This window comes from Pelecanus crispus, chromosome 1 (assembly GCF_030463565.1).
Source record: "Pelecanus crispus isolate bPelCri1 chromosome 1, bPelCri1.pri, whole genome shotgun sequence".
Lineage (NCBI taxonomy): Eukaryota > Metazoa > Chordata > Aves > Pelecaniformes > Pelecanidae > Pelecanus > Pelecanus crispus.
Genome location: NC_134643.1, coordinates 158,555,142 through 158,573,532, shown reverse-complemented (window position 1 = coordinate 158,573,532; position 18,391 = coordinate 158,555,142). Strand labels below are relative to the sequence as shown.

Genomic DNA, 18,391 nt, shown 5'->3' with positions numbered 1-18,391 from the left:
GGGTCTTACTAAGCTGGAACAGCAATCACAAGCAGCAAAACTGTGATACAATATACATGAAGCACTAACTTCGGTCACAACACAAAAAGTGCCCCCGAAATTATTTCCAGACCTAGTGGGCACAATGGTACCCTCACACAGCGGCATGCCCACTGACCCACCAGGGCCACTCATGGTCTCCAAGCCAGCACAACCTCCATTAATTCTCAAGGCTTTGCCATGTGCTCCAGTTTTGCTGTGTCCTAATTCTGCAGGCCAAGGGTGGGATGCATCTCACCCAAACGTACCAATCAAAAAATCAGGAGTCTCACCTTTGCTACTGGCTTAGGCTCCCTCTATAGTCAATGGAGAGAAAGCTGTATCCAGAAGGTGATAATTCCACCTGTTTCAGGGCAGGCTGAACTGCTCTCAGGAAGCACCTACATTACCCCAAGAGAAGATGAAATCAAGCCCTTCAGGCATGCAAAACAACATGAGCGATCGTGCTATACTTACCGGTAGAATAAGGTCCTTTGTTTTGAAAGGAATGCCTCCTACTGTCAAATTCAGCTGATACAGTCCTTTGTCTAGAGTAAACAGATCCCCCGAGACAGCTATTTTCATAACTGCATCCCTGTTGACCTTTATAACCAAACTTCTTTCGAATTCTTCAACAGAGATCTGAAAAAGTAAAATTGCAAATAGAATAATTCAGTATAAAAAGAACTTAATATCTGCAGCCTCAACTAAAGGACAGACACCACTAGTGAAGTTCCCAAGATGGAGAAATGTTTTTGATCCCCAAGCCTCCTTGTCTATCTTTTAAGTTACATTCCACCTTGATGTGTAAATCTTTACTCTAGACAGCAGCCTGGGGTTGCCCTAATGGTGAAGACAGCCCAGCTGCTTCAAAACAGCTACACGAAAATACAAGTGGATTAGCTACGTGACATTTGTAGCTTGCTCTATGCAAAATGTAAATGCAATAATGAGTTACTAGTGAGAAACTTCCTATTGCAACTGCATGTGAAAGGAAAAGCTGGAAAGACAGATAAGAAGATGTCTTTTGTTAGGCCAGTGAAACATAAAGCGGAAGCCTTCCAGCCACATTAAGTCTAGTCTTTGAATACTGACCCCTGAAAAAAGAACAATAGAAGATATCATATATGAGAGGGTAATAAAAATGTTTAATAGGCAATAATTTTTCTCTCAAAAGTTATCTGCAAGTTTTACCTCCATGTTTCTGAAGAGCTACTTCTAGGAAGATTCTATCACTACTGAAATTTAAAAAGAAATTAATAATTTTAATTATGACCAGGCTGCATAGAGAAGCACTATAAAGCAGCCAGCTCTGCAGAGGGAGAGGAGGAGGTGAAGCACAAAGCTGACACGTAGCAGGCTGCTGAACAGCAGCACTGATTCTGCGCCTTGGGACCTGGGTCCTGCTACCGACAGGGTGTTCTGTGGCTGTAGCAGAAGACAACCCCTTTCTTCCTGCAGAGAAGAAGAAAGGAGTGCACCTCCTCTATTTCATTATCTTCAACACAGCACTCCTTCCCACTCCATGACAGATACCCCACTTTCATCCTGTCCTGGTTTCGGCTGGAATAGAGTTAATTTTCTTCCTAGTAGCTGGCATAGTGCTGTGTTTTGGATTTAGTAGGAGAAGAATGTTGATAACACACCGATGGTTTAGTTGTTGCTAAGTACTGCTTATGCTAGTCAAGGACTTTTCAGCTTCCCATGCTCTGCCAGGTGCACAAGAAACTGCGAGGGGGCACAGCCAGAATAGTTGATCCAAACTGACCAAAGGGCTATTCCATACCACATGACGTCATGCTCAGTGTATAAACTGGGGGGGGTTGGCCGGGGAGCAGCGATCGCTGCTTGGGGACAGGCTGGGTATTGGTCGGCGGGTGGTGAGCAATTGCATTGTGCATCACTTGCTTTGTATATTATTATTATTATTATCATTACTATTTTACTTTATTTCAATTATTAAACTGTTCTTATCTCAACCCAGGAGTGTTTCTCACTCTTACTCCTCCGATTCTCTCCCCCATCCCATCGGGGCAGGGGGAGTGAGCGAGCGGCTGCGTGGTGCTTAGCTGCTGGCTGGGGCTAAACCACGACACATCCATATAGCTCTGTTCCCTGGGACACCCAGATGCTGCCTCCATCAGTGAGACGCTGTATAGAACCAAATATCTATTTCAGCAGCTGTTTAGACTTGTTCTTCCCTCTCCCTGCTCATAGGCCAGGTCATAAGCATCTTTCTCTTTGCATTTCAAGAGTAGCTGCCCCAAAATTGTTTCCATCAGCCAGACTGAGCTCGCTCTCTGTGGCTGTAATGTAAAGGATGACAGGATTGAGCAGGTTTATTCCCAGACACTCCCTTTGGATAGCAGTCTTCAGAAACAAAGATTAAGTGAATTAATCTTTGATAGTTTAAAAGATTATTCACAGAATATCAAACTTTTTTTCTTCTCCTGTGTGAGAAGAAACCAGTACAGTCCGGTTTATATTGCTAAAACACTGTTTACACCTAGTGTGTTGCTCCATGCTGTATCCTACAGGACATGAATTTACTTGTCTGAAGCTTGCTTGTTTGAAGTGGCATCTACACCTCCCCACTGCGTTCCACAGAGACACACAAGCCAGTCTCAAACAGGCTTTTTTGGGCATTGGCAGCCTGTAAAGTCCACTCAGTGGGTGGGAACGTAAGCTCACAGGTCCTGGCAACCACAGACCAACTGGCTGAGCTATGCTGGCTATCGCGCTGAAACTCACTTGGACGCCTCTGCTTGGAGTGGTGGTCACTGCTGCCCTAATGCACTGGGGTGCAGAGTGCCGCAAGGAGCTGGCACAGACCATCTCCCTGCTCCTAGCACCGATCGCGGGCAGCCATGGAGCAAACGGGGAAAAGCCAGCTGCGGCAGTGCCCGTACTGTGCTTCCTCGGTGAAGAAATCCAGCAACTTGCAGGGCCACCAAAATTCAGGGCCTTCTAAAATTTTATTAGACTGTATAGTAAGTAATAACATATAAATTTAAAAAAAATTAGTCTGAGTTCTTAGCTGCTTCTGATCATTAATATGAACTAACCCAAATCAGTGGAAACTTTCATAATCCCAGCGGAAACTCTTAACAAATTCCAGTTTAGGAAGTTACATTCTGCCTACTTTATGCTGCCCTCTGGCAGCTTCAGCTTCGGATCCCTATGTTCAAAGCTTAATGGCTGGTGCACCGCCATCGCCTACAAACCAAAAGGGGAAGCATTTCGGTAGTTAGCAGACTGCTGTAATTCCCTCCTCCTGTTGCAAGGAGTAGCTAGCTGCTGCCTGCCATAGTGTGCTCAGGGACAATCAGGCGGGCAGCTCTCGTAGCTAAGGGTTCCCATACAGTTAGCCATAAGGTCAGTCAGCTTTGTGTTTTGGATTCGTGCCCTGGATAACTTATATCGCAGAGCCAGCCTATCCACTCTTTGCTGAAAAGCAAGTGGACAGCACTGAAAAGGGACGGGACTACAGGCAGCCGCAGGGTTAAAGCCAAATACGAATCTGCTTGCGATTGCTTGACCTTCAGCTCTGACATTTAACAGTGCAGGCAGGTAGGTTATTATTTTTGCTAACCATACTGTCCTGAGGGCAGTACTAAACTAGACATTGAAAACAAGACAAAACGACGACTTTTTTTGGAAATGCAAAACAAACAGAAGGTGAGTACATCCTCTACTATCATCAGTTCATACAGGCCAGTTCACCCAGCTGGATTACACACAAATAACTGTATTAAAAGTTTTTTCCTGAGGCTTGCTTGTTTGTGTTTCCAATGCTGGGAATGGTCATCTAAAAATAGACTAGGAGCAATCAACATCAGAGAAAATACCTAGGTAGAGATATTGGCCTGAAGTTTTGAAAATGCCTTCATATTTCCATAAAAGTATGCAACTTTTGCTGAAGAGACCAAAAGACATACACTGCTGGTGCTTTTTCTCATGTTTTGCTTTTAAATAGCCATTGTTTTCTTCATCTGCTGGAAGTTAAACAGTAAAATTACTATTCTCTCATAACCTCTATAAAGTTCTCCCAAGTTCCAAACCCCACTGTTGTAGGTCTAATCAAAACTAAGAGCTTGATCCTGTGCACACTGAAGCCCAGAGTAAAGCTCCCAAACTGCATTTGAGTCTGGACTGTGACCTCTGAAGGTTGCTGGGGCTGTGCTTCACAGAAGTTGAGGTTGAAAAGCACACACAAGTCCATACTTAAAATTAAATGTGTGGCTACATGTTTTATAAAAGGAGACAGGTAAAAAGGAATAACCCCTGCTCAACAGGATTTCCCAAATGAAAAGCCATGCCAGACAGAGGAAAAAGGAGAAATGAGGGCGGGGATAAAATGGAGGAGCAGATTTATAGTTTTATGGCTCAGTCATACAGATTAAATGGCATTTAGAGACAGGGGTGACCCTGGATGTTAAGCAGAAGAGAACAAAGTACCTGTAGGGTGGAGGCAAGGGGTAAGAAAGCAGAGCAGAGAGAGGAGAAATCAACAGCACCCCAGCAACGCAAGCAGCATCCCAAGTCTCAGAGGTGGGTCAAACATGAAGCCAAGCGACTAAAGGCTCCTTCCTCCTGCTGCCGTTCACCTGTGGGTAAATCCTTCTGCCTTTGGCCAGTATCAGGCACAGCACTAACAGTTTCACTTTAGGAGACAGTCATCAGAGCTATGGCCATCGCCCTGCTCCAAGCAAGCACTCCTGTGCCATCGCTGCGTGACGCTCTCTCCTCCGCTCATGCCACACTATGTCTCTGCCAGCTGCCAAGCCCTTCTCAGCCCATGCACAGGGCAGCACTGCTGGCTGCCGGGGCACCCCTGTACCCCCTTTGGTATGGCTCCTGTCCACCTGCACCGCATAGCACCCACAGCTTGGTCTGCACTGTCCCCAAAAGTCCTGGGGAATGGTTTCCAGGGGATTTATACAATCTGTCAGAAAATGCACAAAGAGTGCGTTGCTGCAGCAACCCAACCAGGCAATTTCTTGGTTATGATGGTACTTGGGGATAAGAGCCCTGACACTGCTGGCTGGCAGGAGACCTGTAATTCTTGCCTAAAAATGACACTTTTATCATACTGCCTTCTCTCCCTGCAGAAAGCAAGCGCAGCCTTTGCTTACCCTGTAACTCCTATGTGTTTGGGCACTTTTGTATTACTTGAAGTAAGAAAATACATTTCAGATATCTCCCCCATAATTAACATAGGAAAGTCTGTAATTACTTCATAATGAGGTCTGGCACTTAACAAGCATGTTATGCTCCTGTGTTAAATGGTTTAGCTTGGCAATGACTACTTTTTTTGACTCCGAAGCCACCCCAGTGGCATCAACTCTGCTTTTCACATCCTCTGTCATCATCCTCCCTGTGCAGGCAGTTACAATTGCCATATTTCAAATTAGCAGAACAAATCTTACAACAAATTTAGTAAGAACTGGCTTAGAGGCTATTCCTACCTGTAAAGATACTGCATGTCATACATTTTATCTACAGCTTTGCTGAACCTCTACAGCTCTGCTGAACCTCTACAGCTCTCCGTTTGGAATCTAAAATTGTTTCAGTGACAGTAAAGGAATGGAATTAATCATCACCTCATTGCTGGAAACATTACCAAATGTCAGTAGTTGACAGTGAATGCACTCAAGGACTTCTTTATTTATTCATCAGAAACAAAATTTTTCCCACCTTGCTGTTTTCTTTAATGAATAATTCTGAATTTTTTTATACTAAAGAATTCAAAACAGAAAATTATTCACAGTTACCAGTATCTGTGTTTGTCTCATACGCAAGTTAGCTGAGAACTTCCCACCCACTCCCCAAGAGACACATCAACTTAAAAGTCAAAAGATCTAATTAAGTAAGAAAAAATGAAAGGGGGGTGGAAAGGCACAAGTGAGAAGATGCATATATAAATTGCTAATTCAGTGTAGATGATACTACAGGATGCTTTTCCTGATCCTGTCACAAATAGTAACACCCATGATGCTTCCTGAACCACCAGGAGATGTTTTGAGAGAGCGTCAAGAACATGAATCCTTACAAGCTGCAAGATGCAATGCATCGTCTCATGAGATTGCTGGGATTATGGTATTATTAAGCAGAGATCCACTTCATTTCTAATAGACCCCATTATCTTTACAAGGGACATGGACAATCTTGTATGTAAACAAGTCTGAGGAGTTTAAAAAAGGGTACTGTAGCATAAGAGATTTGTCAAGGGCTCAGACAATCTGTGAGCCCTCAGACCCTGTGACTAAACAAACATAAGAATAAACAAAACCAACCACACACACCATACAGCAAAGAAACCACCCTTGGAAACTTCCTTAAGAAAACAACTACTGAGTTCCTTCCCTCTTACTCCCTTCCAACCCTCACCCAGAAGGCATCTTCTCGAACTAACGTGAAGTCATCTTAGCACTGCTGCATCCCAGAGGCACTGTGTCTTCTCTGGCCAGGCTGGTGGTGTACAAATTAGTGACCCAGCCTAGTTTACGATGGATATAAAGTATAATTCAATTTCTTAGGAAAAATATCCTATTCTCACCCTAGGATACATAACGTACTGGTGTGCATTGAATGAGTAGGTTGGAAAAGCATCTTCTCAAAAATACAAAGAATGCACAAAGTGTAGCTGTACTTGACCGAGCCCATCAGGAACAAGCCAAGAAAGGGTAAGATCTCAGCAGTGGTCTGGACTCACCGTTTGCCACATGCCATGGCTGATAAGTGGTCCGCTGCTGGTCACGCGGCCTATTCCATTGTATTTCAGCTGCAGCTCTAGCCGTCCTTTGCGCAAAGCCAAGACTACCCATTTGCTGTCTTGATGGCCTCCAGCAAAGAAAAGGATACCTTCAGGATCAAAGGTTCTAAAGTCGAACTCAGCCACAAGTCTGACCGCACAGGTGCCAAGAAATAAATTAGTTATGCAGAGTTCAAAAACCACAGAGTACTTTCCATACAGATAGCATCAGTTCTAACAGTTATAAAGCTCTGTTAAAACATACTAGCTTTTAATGCACTCCTGAAAGACTTAAGCTGTGAAGACAGATTTTAAAGTAGCGTCAAGAATAAAGAATACGTTACTGGACTTCAGTAATTATCTTAGGAGCTCTGCGGTCAAGGCTGCCTTTCTCAATTACTGGTTTGGATAATGTTTCACTTTACAGGACTCCATAATCCAAACAAATAAGAATGATGATAGGAATAATTGTTATTGTAACAACTTAACTCCATTGCATGCATTAAAGCCGGACAGCACATTCGACTGTCATTCTAAATTGTCCTCACCTCGTCGGTTGTTTCCTTTTGAAGCGCAGCCTGATAACAGGAGTGCCGCTGAACATCCTCCCCAGGTACAAGGATTTAATACTTTTTCCAACAGCAAAAGGCACACATGGTATTATGTTCTATAATCAAAACACATTTTTGAGTGCTTATTCTCCTCACAGCAGAAAGAGAATCAGAGAGTATGCCTCCTCTTCTTTTCTCATGCAGTTGCTATACAGAGAGAAGGCTAGAGCACTTTAATGTTTATACTCTCAAAATACAGTTGTTTTGGTACTGAGAACATTTCCTCTTTCCTTCCCTCCTCCCTCCTATCCACCTCAGAGGAATGTTTTCCTGTTGCAAAATAAAATTATACCCATAAGGTACAGCATAAGGTTTTCTACTGCAACGTCATGCCTGCAGCAAAAGATGTGCTAAGAACTTGCTGTTGGTTGGTTGCCACTGAAGCCCACCCACCTCAAACGCCGTCCTACTGTGTCTAACTCAGAATGTGCAGCCAGAGGTAACTCATAGCCAAACAGAGGGCTGGGAGGGCTATCACTGGCATGCTCTTTTTGGAATGAGGACAGGAGGAGCATGAGAAGAGAGACTCTGAATGAACTTCCTCCCAAAAATGCTAATGAGAGCCTTCTTTTCAGAAGAGCTACTGTCCCCAGCTCACGTGGCCTTGCCAATATGATTCCCATCTGCTGGTCACTCAGCTCAAATGGCTTTGGTCCAGAGCTTCGTCAGTTATTCTTAATTGCAATGTAAAATAAAGGTCTGTTCTGCAGTTACGGCAATGGAGACTAACATACCTCACACGTATTCATGTCCTGGGAAAGTTTTACTCCCCCTCTGCCATCGCAATGACAGGTATAACTCCCTGGCGAGTTGACACAGGTCTGTTCACAGAGCTTTTCTTCACATTCATTTATATCTACACAAAGTCAGCAAAGAAGAGAGGAGAAAACAGCAACTGAGTTTGTTTAAACATGAATCATCTGGGGGAAAAAAAGGTTATCAGTGCTGTTTTGTAGCACCTTTCATTTGAGCGTGCCCAAGTGCTCTGTGGCCAATACTTACCCTATGCCACATCTTTACAGGAGAGAAGAGTTAGAATTAGCATCTGCACAAATCTATTTTCACAGACAGATTCCAGCTGCCCAAAGATACACAGCAGGTCAGTGGGAAGGCTCAACTCCTTGTTCTGCTGGTTCAGAGCCCTGGGCTTTAACTTCTAGACAAGACTTCCTCCCTTCAGGCCCCTTCTGCTACACCTGTGCTGACTGGCTCCTGCTCCTTCAACTCAGGTTCAACTCAGGGACTGCTTGCTTCATTGCTACTCAGCAGCTGGATCCTCAACAGAGAAGTAAAAGCTGTGTTTCTCATTCATTATTTTCTTTTTTTTTTCTTCGGCTTGTTTTTATCCGCTCCACAAACAAATGCAGGAAAACAAATTGTGATGGCCCACAGGGATCTCTTCAGGCACAGGTAAACACTTAGAGCCCAGTAGGGCTGCTTGCCGTGAGATTCAAGTCATTACATTAACTTAGACAAAAGACAGGGAACAATGCTAGTTTTGGAATACTTTCAAAACTTACTCCGTTGAGAAAGCTTGCAGGCAGTGTAGCCAGCAGAACTGTGTATGGTTCCAATGCATATTAAGCTCCTAGTTCAGAGTAATACCACAAGACAGGTTTTGAAAGAACAACAGCTACTGCTCTGTAACTTTTCTTGTCCTACAAAGAGAGACAGCAACATGCACAGATGCTTCTGAGCTTCCACCAGATCTTGTCATAAATTCAAGAAATCTCAGTACTCTGGTTTGTACAGCTTGATTCAAGTCATCAAAGATGACTGCAAACTCAATGAACTCAAAGATGACCGCAAACTGCAAACTCACTCACAACTAGGGAAAGAGAACAGGAGTCCAATGTGTAAGAAAGATTAAAACAAAGCTTTTACTGAAGCCTGAAATTAAATTTCTTTTTTTTTAAATAGCTTTAATCATGTAATGAATGCTAACATGATGTTATTTCATGAGCTTACCCTGACAAGTCTTTCTCATGTCATCGTACTTGTAGCCTGCATCACAAACACATTCGTATGAGCTTATTAAATTTTTACAATGAGCTTCTCCACAGATGTCTGCTGATGCTGTGCATTCATCTATGTCTGCAAAACAAGCAATTAAACAACACAACTTCAGATGAGTATAGTCACTTCACTGTTCGTGCACTGGAGTGCGTTCAGGGTCAAGAGATCCCTCTCCCTCTATTATTTTCGTAGCTGAAAAAACAGTATCTTTAAGAATCTAGGTTTTTTAGGGTTAGCTAGCTATAAGAAGTGACTTCAGGCTTTTAAAACCAGTTGTTGTTTCTTTCTGTAAGCCATTAACCACTACTGGAAAAAACAATGAGAAGTGAGCCAGGAGAAAAACTGTAAAACAAAACAATTCCCACAAAACCAAAAAGCCCCACTCCATTCAGGGGGCTGAAACTGTACATTAAAAAGCAGCAAGCAGGAACTCAGGAACAGCAGTATGAATTTTACCAGATGACAGAAGGAACACGCAGCCTGCGGAGCATCACAGGTTTCTGTTCTCCTTCCTCAGACAGGCAAACAATAATTTTTCACGCATTCGCAAAACTAAGATCTAAATCTGCGGATCAGTATTGGTAAAGGGGAATTGAGGCAGCCCAATTTGTCACAAAGAACATCATGTCAGAGAGATATTGTGGGGTTTCACCATGAAGGCAGGCAATGGACTGGAACTGGAGGTCCATGAAAACAAACAGTGTTTTTCTAACATGTTAACTAATACCCAGCAAAATCCTGATGCTGACAAAACATTTGTAGTATACTGAGAGTTTAATATTTAGTTTTGCTTTCTAGTACGTGTTAAAACTACAACTACACGTTACACTTTGTGATTTTCCCACATACGAGTGAACTGGCCTATGCTTATATGCTACATTGACAGTGCTCTGATAGACAGTACTAGGCTATTAGACAAATATACATACATACGAAAACAAATGTAATTTGTAATTTTGTTTGCCGTCCACCTGTCTGTGCCAACTGGCACCAGAAGACAATCCAAAAAGGAAGCTGGCTCTTCTAAGTGGCTGCTCCCATTAGAAAGGGGTACCATGTACTCTATACAGTCATTGCTTTAAACACAGTGGCAGTGACACAGAAAGAAAACCCTGCTCTTTGTCTTTTTGCTGGTGGCATTAATATGTTGTTCAGATCAGGTATGCAAACTGTTCAGAAATACGTTGTCACATCCATCTGTAAGAGGTATATACACAGACTTGCCTGTCTTTTCATGAGACACACATAACTTTAATAGCCATCTGTGATCATTAATGAGTCTGTGTCTCAGCATGCATTTCTTAACACTTTTAAAATCTCGGTTGCTTAAGTTTTGGTTATGTAAATTCATTCCGCAGCTTCAATCAGATACTTCAGATCCTCACTTTCTGTTCTCAGCTACTGTGTAAAACAGTTGCCAACCTTCACTAGGGCCTTTCTACAGCTATTAATATTCAGTTGCAGTGAATTTAGCCATCTGCATCTATCTGAATTAATTAGCTGCCGCACATATCCGAACTTAGAAAAATAAATTAAGATAAGAAATGCTCAAAAGAAAAACAAACGGCTCATATACTAGGACACCGTGAGACTGGAAAGAATCACAGCAACGCATCTGGCCAGCCTTTCCTCCTCTCAATGTCAGGCTATGAGGGCTGATCAGCTAAACCAATTTAGCACAATCCAAGCCACAAATCCTCTGTGAATCATGCCTGTGTTATGATATTGGAGAGTAGCACGGTGCGACCGCTGACAAGCCCAGGCATGTAGTGCTGGCTGGAGCACCCAGTACAACCCCGGCAGAGTGCAGCTAACAGAAGCTACCAGCAAGTCTCTGCTGGGCTAGGGACTAGGCCAGGGCTGCTCAGTGCAACCCAGCTCTCTGAAATACAGTCACAAGTCACTCAGCATCCGCTGAAGCAAACTGAGAGGCCCAGCAAAGCTTACCTTCACAGGTTTTGCCGTCCTTGAGAGCGTAACCACTGTAGCATGAGCAACGGTAGCTGCCTAGCTTGTTGAGACAGAGCTGGTTACAGCCGCCGTTCTGCACTCTGCATTCATCAATATCTACAGCAAAAGAAATTGTTACGGTCAGCTTTTCACCTCTGTAAATAATCTGGAGGGTGAGAGTGGGATAGGCATGGGGAAGGAGAAAGACCAAACAAGAAACACTATTACAGCTGCAACACAATGATTGCAAAAAGCACAAAGATTTTATTTAAACACTTGAAGTACATTAGCTGGAGTTCATTTAATTAAAAAAAAGATACAGAAGAAACTGTAACTGAGTATCTCCTTCACAGCTGTGAGAATGCAGTTGAGTATCTTTAGTCACTGTGGAAGTGAAGAAGTTTCTTTGCAGAAGGCAACTAATTATAACTAATGTATTTTATATCATAACTAACTTTTAAAATTATACTATGACCAGTAAGTTCAGGATGAAAGCTTTAAATAGAACAAGAACAATATACCCTTACGACTACAGAACTCATGAGAACACAAAAAAGCTTTAAGTTCACAGCTATTGAGCACTGTGAGCTAAACGATGCTCCACTGAAGTTAGCAGCAAAAGCCTATTAAATTCAGCAGAGCCTGGATTTCGCCCTTGATGTGCCCTACCTGCTCATTATGTCCTGCTTGTCTGTGGGACTTTAGATTTAGCTGATGGGTAGAACAGCACATTTCATGGCATTTTGTAAGAAAAAGAGGGGATATGCTTCAGACTGACCAGTTGTTGAGCTCTCACAGCTGATTGTATACTGATCAGACAACTGTCTCAAATGCTTAAATAAGCTGCTTGTGAGTGATCCTATAATCTCCCCACAATATTTACATCAGGAGAGGCTTTGGATCTCCTGCTGTCTTGGTTGCCACAACTCTGGACTGGCTGAATGTGATTTCTGGCAATTACTTAATACTGGCAGACAGAAAAGCAGCGGCCCTGACAGGAAGCCTTGCAGGCAGGGAAAAAAAGAAACCAGAAAACGTGAGGAGGGAAGACAACTTCAGTGTTTCATAAAGGAATACAGAAAGCCCTCTTGGGGCCTGGAAATCCCTGCACAAATAATTTCTGCCTGAATGTTGTCTTTGGAGTTGGTGGAAATACACAGCGGGATGTAACTGGACATGGAATAAGGTCCTACTAGTGAGGAGGCTTTAACAGATGAATTTCATCAGCTTGCGCATCGTCAGAGTCAGACCCCAGCTGCCTGCTGAAAGCCACCGCTGCCATTGCAGGGGTGCTAGAAAGAAAGATGGGGCAAATTCGCAGGCTCTGCAGTCTGTGATCTGTTACATCAGGGTTAACAGCAACAGCTGAGGCAGTTCTGCTTAAAAAGCCACTACAACTCTACTTCTGCTGCCCCTTTCAGAGGGGTGGGACAGAAAGTTGGAGCGTAACTTCTCAGATTACCTTGCCAAGACCAAGCTGAGATCCATTAAAAGCATATAGAAAATGTTGACGTGACAGAGTTATATGATTCACAGCAAGGTAAAAACACGAGCGGTGTGTAATCCAGGTTCAATTCTGTGACTTTTGGATTGTGCAGCGCAGTATCAGTGACCATTGGAGAATATAGCAAAACCCAAAACATCTTTGTTACAGGCATAAAAGATAACGAAACCCACTTACCTTTTTCACATGTTTTTCCCTGCCAGCCATGTTTGCATTCACAATAGAAGTCCCCCTTGAGATCTTCACATCTGACGGTCCCCTCTTTGTGACAAGGATCGGGAGAACACTGGTTTGGCAAATCTGATTTATATAAGGAATAAAAAAACCAAAACAAAACAGAACAATACATTGAGGTCACTGACAATCAGGTGTTTCACTCTTGTTAAAAGTCAAGAAGCTTAAACACTAATGGGGAATCACTATCAGAAATACTCACACCTGGCAAAACTGGAAGCTAATTCGTACTGCTCACATGCTGAACAAGATATGCCAGCAATTTTGCAGAGCACACGCAGTGGAATTCATTCCACTGCAAAAGGGAGTAAGCTACCACCCCCGTATCTGAAGGGCACGTCCTGAAAGAAACAGCTCAAAGTAGCTCATTTTTAAGGAAGTTAATTCTACTGTCCCTAATTTTGGAGAAAACAGAAAGCAGGCAGCAACTAAGTGTTCCAGGCAGGATGGGTACTCCTTTCAATTACTTTTGGTAGTTCCACTGAGGATCTCACCAGGGTTGGTAGATTTGCTAGCAATGGTTTGCATCTGAAATTTTTGTCAAAGCTGTCCAACTTAGGTTTTTCTATCATGTAGAATGAGAATAAAAAAGAAATACCAATGTGTTAACAGCATAAGAATCACAAACCACTAATGCAGTGTACAGACAGCACAATGTTCCTGTGGGGCCAACACAGAGTGAAGTCTGCCACTGATTTTTAAGCCAAGTTTCAATAGTTGGCAATGGACGTTCTGTATAGGATCGTAGCAAGAGAGTAGTCACCATACTTTTGGGAGGACTGGGGGAACAAATATCAAACTATCATGTAACTACAGGTGAATGGAAGTCACCTGTCCAAATTCACCTACCCACCTATCTGCAAAACACTCAGGGACAATGTCTGCAGAGATAGCTAAAAGGAGGATCAGAGAATACTCTTGTCCCCACAAAAAAATGAACTGGTAGTTATCATGTAGTAGTAACATGTTATACAGATATTCTAGGTCAGTGACCTTCAAAAAACATAAATGTATTAACCATTTCCACAACCTTAACCAGAAGGAGCAGTGCAGAAGCTCGTTCTGTAGACTGCAAAGCTCACCTACTCAGAGGGCCTTTCTGTTTACATATCCCCTGGCGAGATAAGGCACTTCCGTGGACCTTCTACACTTGGGTTAACTTTAGTCACAGTCCAGTCTGCAACGAATGCTACCTGCTACAGAGAAGATTTGAACCTGACCAGAGCCACAGCAAACCTGAATGAATGTATATTCACAATGGGATTGACCTACGCTGCAGCAGCTAAGCGGTCAGTCCCACTGTTCTCTGTGCTCACCAGCACATTGGAAAAGGAAGTCCTATGACATGAAGGCATGATGTCCAGGCTTCTCTTCTGATGAACATTATCTGGCAGTTTCTTTTGCCTGACCAGCTATGCCAGAGTGGGGATGGCAAAGCTACAAAGCAATGATTCTACCCAATCCTTTTGGTAAATGATACATGAACTGTTGGCAGCTGCTGCAGCTAGCAGTCGTTAAAGGAAGAACTACTATCATTAACAATGTCTTCTGCAATCCTACGATCTTGGAAACACATCCTTACTACTCAGCAGAAACCCAATTCAGTCCAGACAAGAGGAAAAGTTTAGGGAAAGTGGACCAGACAGGTACATTTAGAGCACCTGATTAGCAACAGCCCTGTGCAGATCAAGTTTGGTCTGTGCTACTAGATTTGCAGTGCAAAAAGTGCTCAGTGGGTACACATTAAGTGAGCAGCAGCAGCAAAGGCCCCTTTTCATACACTGGTTCTGCTGAGACCAACATTCAGTAGACCAACATCCAGTTCAGGCTCTTCATGGTATTCTGAAACATGACTTGTGAATTGATGGGCACATGGGGTGGCAGGGAGGCATGCAGGGAGAGGAACTGTTTGTAGCCCCATCAAGCTGCTTGAATTGAGAGAAGTAAAGAACTGGATTAACTCCTACTTTTGTCAGGATTATACTACTTCTACGTTTGTCCTCTTAACTTCCTCCGTGTAACCCTGAAAGTCACCTTCATGACAGGCTGCTTTGAAAAACTTCTAACATTTCTGTGAGTGCAGGCAGAAGCAACTCCCGTTGATGTCTTATGAAGTACTGAACAGCATTTTTGTTTGCACTGCCTTCCTTAGACTTGAATCTCAGTAATCACAGACTGGTTGAGACTGGCAGGCACCTCTAGAGGTCATCGGGTCCAACCCTCCAGCTCAAGCAGGGCCACCTACAGCTGGTTGCCCAGAACCATGTCCAGACAGCTTTTGAATACCTCCAAGCATGGAGACTCCACAACCTCTCTGGGCAACCTGTGCCAGTTCTGGGTCTCCCTCGCAGTGAAAAAGTGTTTCCTATGTTCAGGCAGAACCTCCTGTGTTTCAGGTTGTGCCTGTTGCCTTTTGGACTTTTGGTTTGCCTTTTGGACAGCCATTAAGATTGGTGCTATTGTAGGCATAAAAATAAGACAAGAGAATATACTGTCATGTTGGACAGCATTTGTGTTATAGTCATCAAGAAAAAATAGTCAGCTTCTTGGGCTGCACTGCACACTGAATTACCTAAAGACTGAAATTAGCTGCACACAGTGTTGCAGTTTATCCAGATTACCATGGAGTTCTAACTTCATATTCAAAGTAACAGTTTTCACCACTCCCTTCTCTGTGGGGTATTTAATTGAGCTTTGGACATAAGGACTGTCTAGTGCAACTAGACAACTATGACAAACGTACCTGTCCACTATGCATATGTTTATAATGAAGACTTGACCTTTCTTCTGAAGAGGACTAACAGATGCCAGAAATCAGCAGATCATTGGCAATGGCTATCATTAAATACAGTGGGCTAAATCAAGCAGGACAAAATAGATGAAGCAAAGGAAGGAGATCTATAAAAGGTCATAAAGTATCACAAATCTCCACAACTGAAAGTTTGCATTTCAAGTTGTGATTTCATCCCTCTCTACCAAAACTCAGCCAAAACACAGTGGTTCCATCCACTCTCTCACTTCTGGTTCTCCCCTGTAACCAGGACAGATTCAACCTCTAGCTAGGGCTATGTCATTGAAAACATAAGCATTTATCCTGAGCCTCAGCAAGGTGTTCCACCATGGACAAGGGAGGAGAGAGCCAGAGGGCTGATCAGGAACAGTGTGACTTGGCCAAAGAAATGCCGATTTTCAGGCTTTCATCTTGATGATCAGAAGCTAGTGCCTGGAAAAACTCTACAGGAAAAGCAGGGGTACACAGTTCTAAGAGCCTCACAGAAATAACCATCCATTCACTGCAAACAAGGCCTAATTATCTTTCTTCCTCACCACTTGAGCTGGGCAGAGCTGGGGCAAAGCCACAGCCACAGTAGAAGCCAGGTCCCACAAAAGAAAACACAGCTCCATGGGCTGTCTGCCACATCCACCCGCCAGAATACCTCCTGATAAATCACTGCGCTGTTGACACACCGCTGGAGGTGGAGGAGTCGGGGAAGGAGAGGCCAGGTTAAGGTGGAGATGAGCAGATGAGCAGCTCTGACCAGCATGTTTCTTTTCCCAGGCAGACCAGAATGTGTATACAGTAAACAGAATGGTTTTGGTATAGTAAGCCAAGTCTGGTTTTCTGAAGCACCACAAACTAAGCCTCCCAGACATGGCAGTGTTTTTAAAGTAACTTGATAAGCAAAACAAGTCAACAGGGTTATGCGTGACTTATCTGGTGTATCCTCAAGCTTCTGATTCTTTCCCTCAAACTGGATTCTGATGTGCCTTGCAGAGCCAGATGGAAATAACACTGCCCAGCAGAATACCACCCTATTGCAACCCATGGTAAATGGCAGGAACAGCCATGGACACTTCCATCGCATCAACACTGGGCCAATAGTTTGTTCCTCCTACTGTGAGAGTTTGAGAACATGAGACCCAGTCTTATACTCTCCTGGTGGCTTCACAGCTGTGTAATTCTGCCAGCTTCATAGAAGGTCCTCCTGATTTAAACCATTGCAAGAGAAAATGGGGCTTTTGTTTCCTTTCATTTACATGACAGATTTTAATAAAGCTTTTAAAAGTAATAAAGAGCATGACCTTTTTGTGTGCTTTGAGCTATGTCTGATAGCATGTGTACAGCTCATAAAGGCAGACAGAGAACAGAACTACCAGTTCCATTTTTGAAGTCTATATGGAAACAAGCCTTAACCTAAGTACAGAATGTTGCTTCCAGTTCATTACTCTGTACTGTGAATTTATTTTTTGATATTCAGAAAATGGTGCAAATTAAAACTTCATTGGGAAAATGCTAGGTTGCAAAGATTATGGCACTCACTATTAAAAAGCAGACACACATGACCTAACAAAAATCCCATTGCGTTTTTCAAGGCCACATGCATCTTCATTTCCAAAAAATCCTGTAGAATTTTCCAAACTCTTGCAGAACCAAATCCCTAATTCCTAGCTGACCTACAGGATCTCTTTTAGAAAAAGGTCCAGATGTGCAAACCAAAGTACAGGTATCTATGTGTAAGGCAAGCATCTATCTGCAAAGCAATTGTCTTAAATTCTTATTGCAGTCAGTGGAGATCTAGGCAGTACAGTAAACAGAGTCTGTACAGTGATTCAGCTCTCTCCAGAGCAGGGGCAGTTTGGTCAGTGGAATCCCTCTAGAACCACTGACTGCAGATTAACTCTCCACTGTGATGGGAACACTGCTCATCTAGGCGCCTATGCTGGAAACACCTGCATCTACCTCTCTGAATCCAGAGCTGAACCATACCTGTAACCCTGATCTAAAGACCTTACGAAACTGAGAATCCTCAAATGCCTCTCTAAGCTGTCTAATTACTGTCACAGTTAAAACTTGTACCTTATTTCCAGTATAAACTAGACAGTTAATCACCCTCCGGTCCTTGGGTTGTGCAATGTCTTTGTATGCCAGATTAAAAGAGCCTTCCACTACCTTGTTTTGAGAGGAGAAAGACTGTTGAGAAACAAAATTTAAATGCGTTTTGCAGGCACAACCCCACAGAGCTACATAGGCTTTTGGCAGCACCTGTGAAAAATTAAGAAGCATGCTGGAATTGGCCAAGCACAAAGCCTGTCGTTCTTCCAAGCGCGTTTCAGGCTCCTTGTCTGTAACTTCGCCTGTGAATTGACAATGGCTAGCCAAAACTCAGCCATTTAAAAATATTTTAATATTTTAATGGGGGAAAATATTATCATTTTATTTCCAAACCACTCCATCTGCAATGGGCAAAAATCCCTAAAAACAATTAGTCAGCTTTCATTTTTTCAGATTTTTTCATCACTACC

General features: G+C 43.1%; 1 protein-coding gene across 1 annotated transcript in view; it reads right to left on the bottom strand.

The window, feature by feature from the left end:
- Positions 1–18,391, bottom strand: part of GAS6 (growth arrest specific 6) — a 43,310-nt gene that overhangs the window by 7,722 nt on the left and 17,197 nt on the right. Inside the window, exons 5-11 of the mRNA XM_075717223.1 lie at positions 13,031–13,153; positions 11,347–11,466; positions 9,352–9,477; positions 8,118–8,239; positions 7,321–7,439; positions 6,734–6,923; positions 496–660 (exon numbers count right to left, since the gene is read on the bottom strand). Of these exons, the coding sequence (XP_075573338.1) occupies positions 496–660; positions 6,734–6,923; positions 7,321–7,439; positions 8,118–8,239; positions 9,352–9,477; positions 11,347–11,466; positions 13,031–13,153 (965 nt within the window). The remainder of the gene's footprint in view (positions 1–495; positions 661–6,733; positions 6,924–7,320; positions 7,440–8,117; positions 8,240–9,351; positions 9,478–11,346; positions 11,467–13,030; positions 13,154–18,391) is intronic.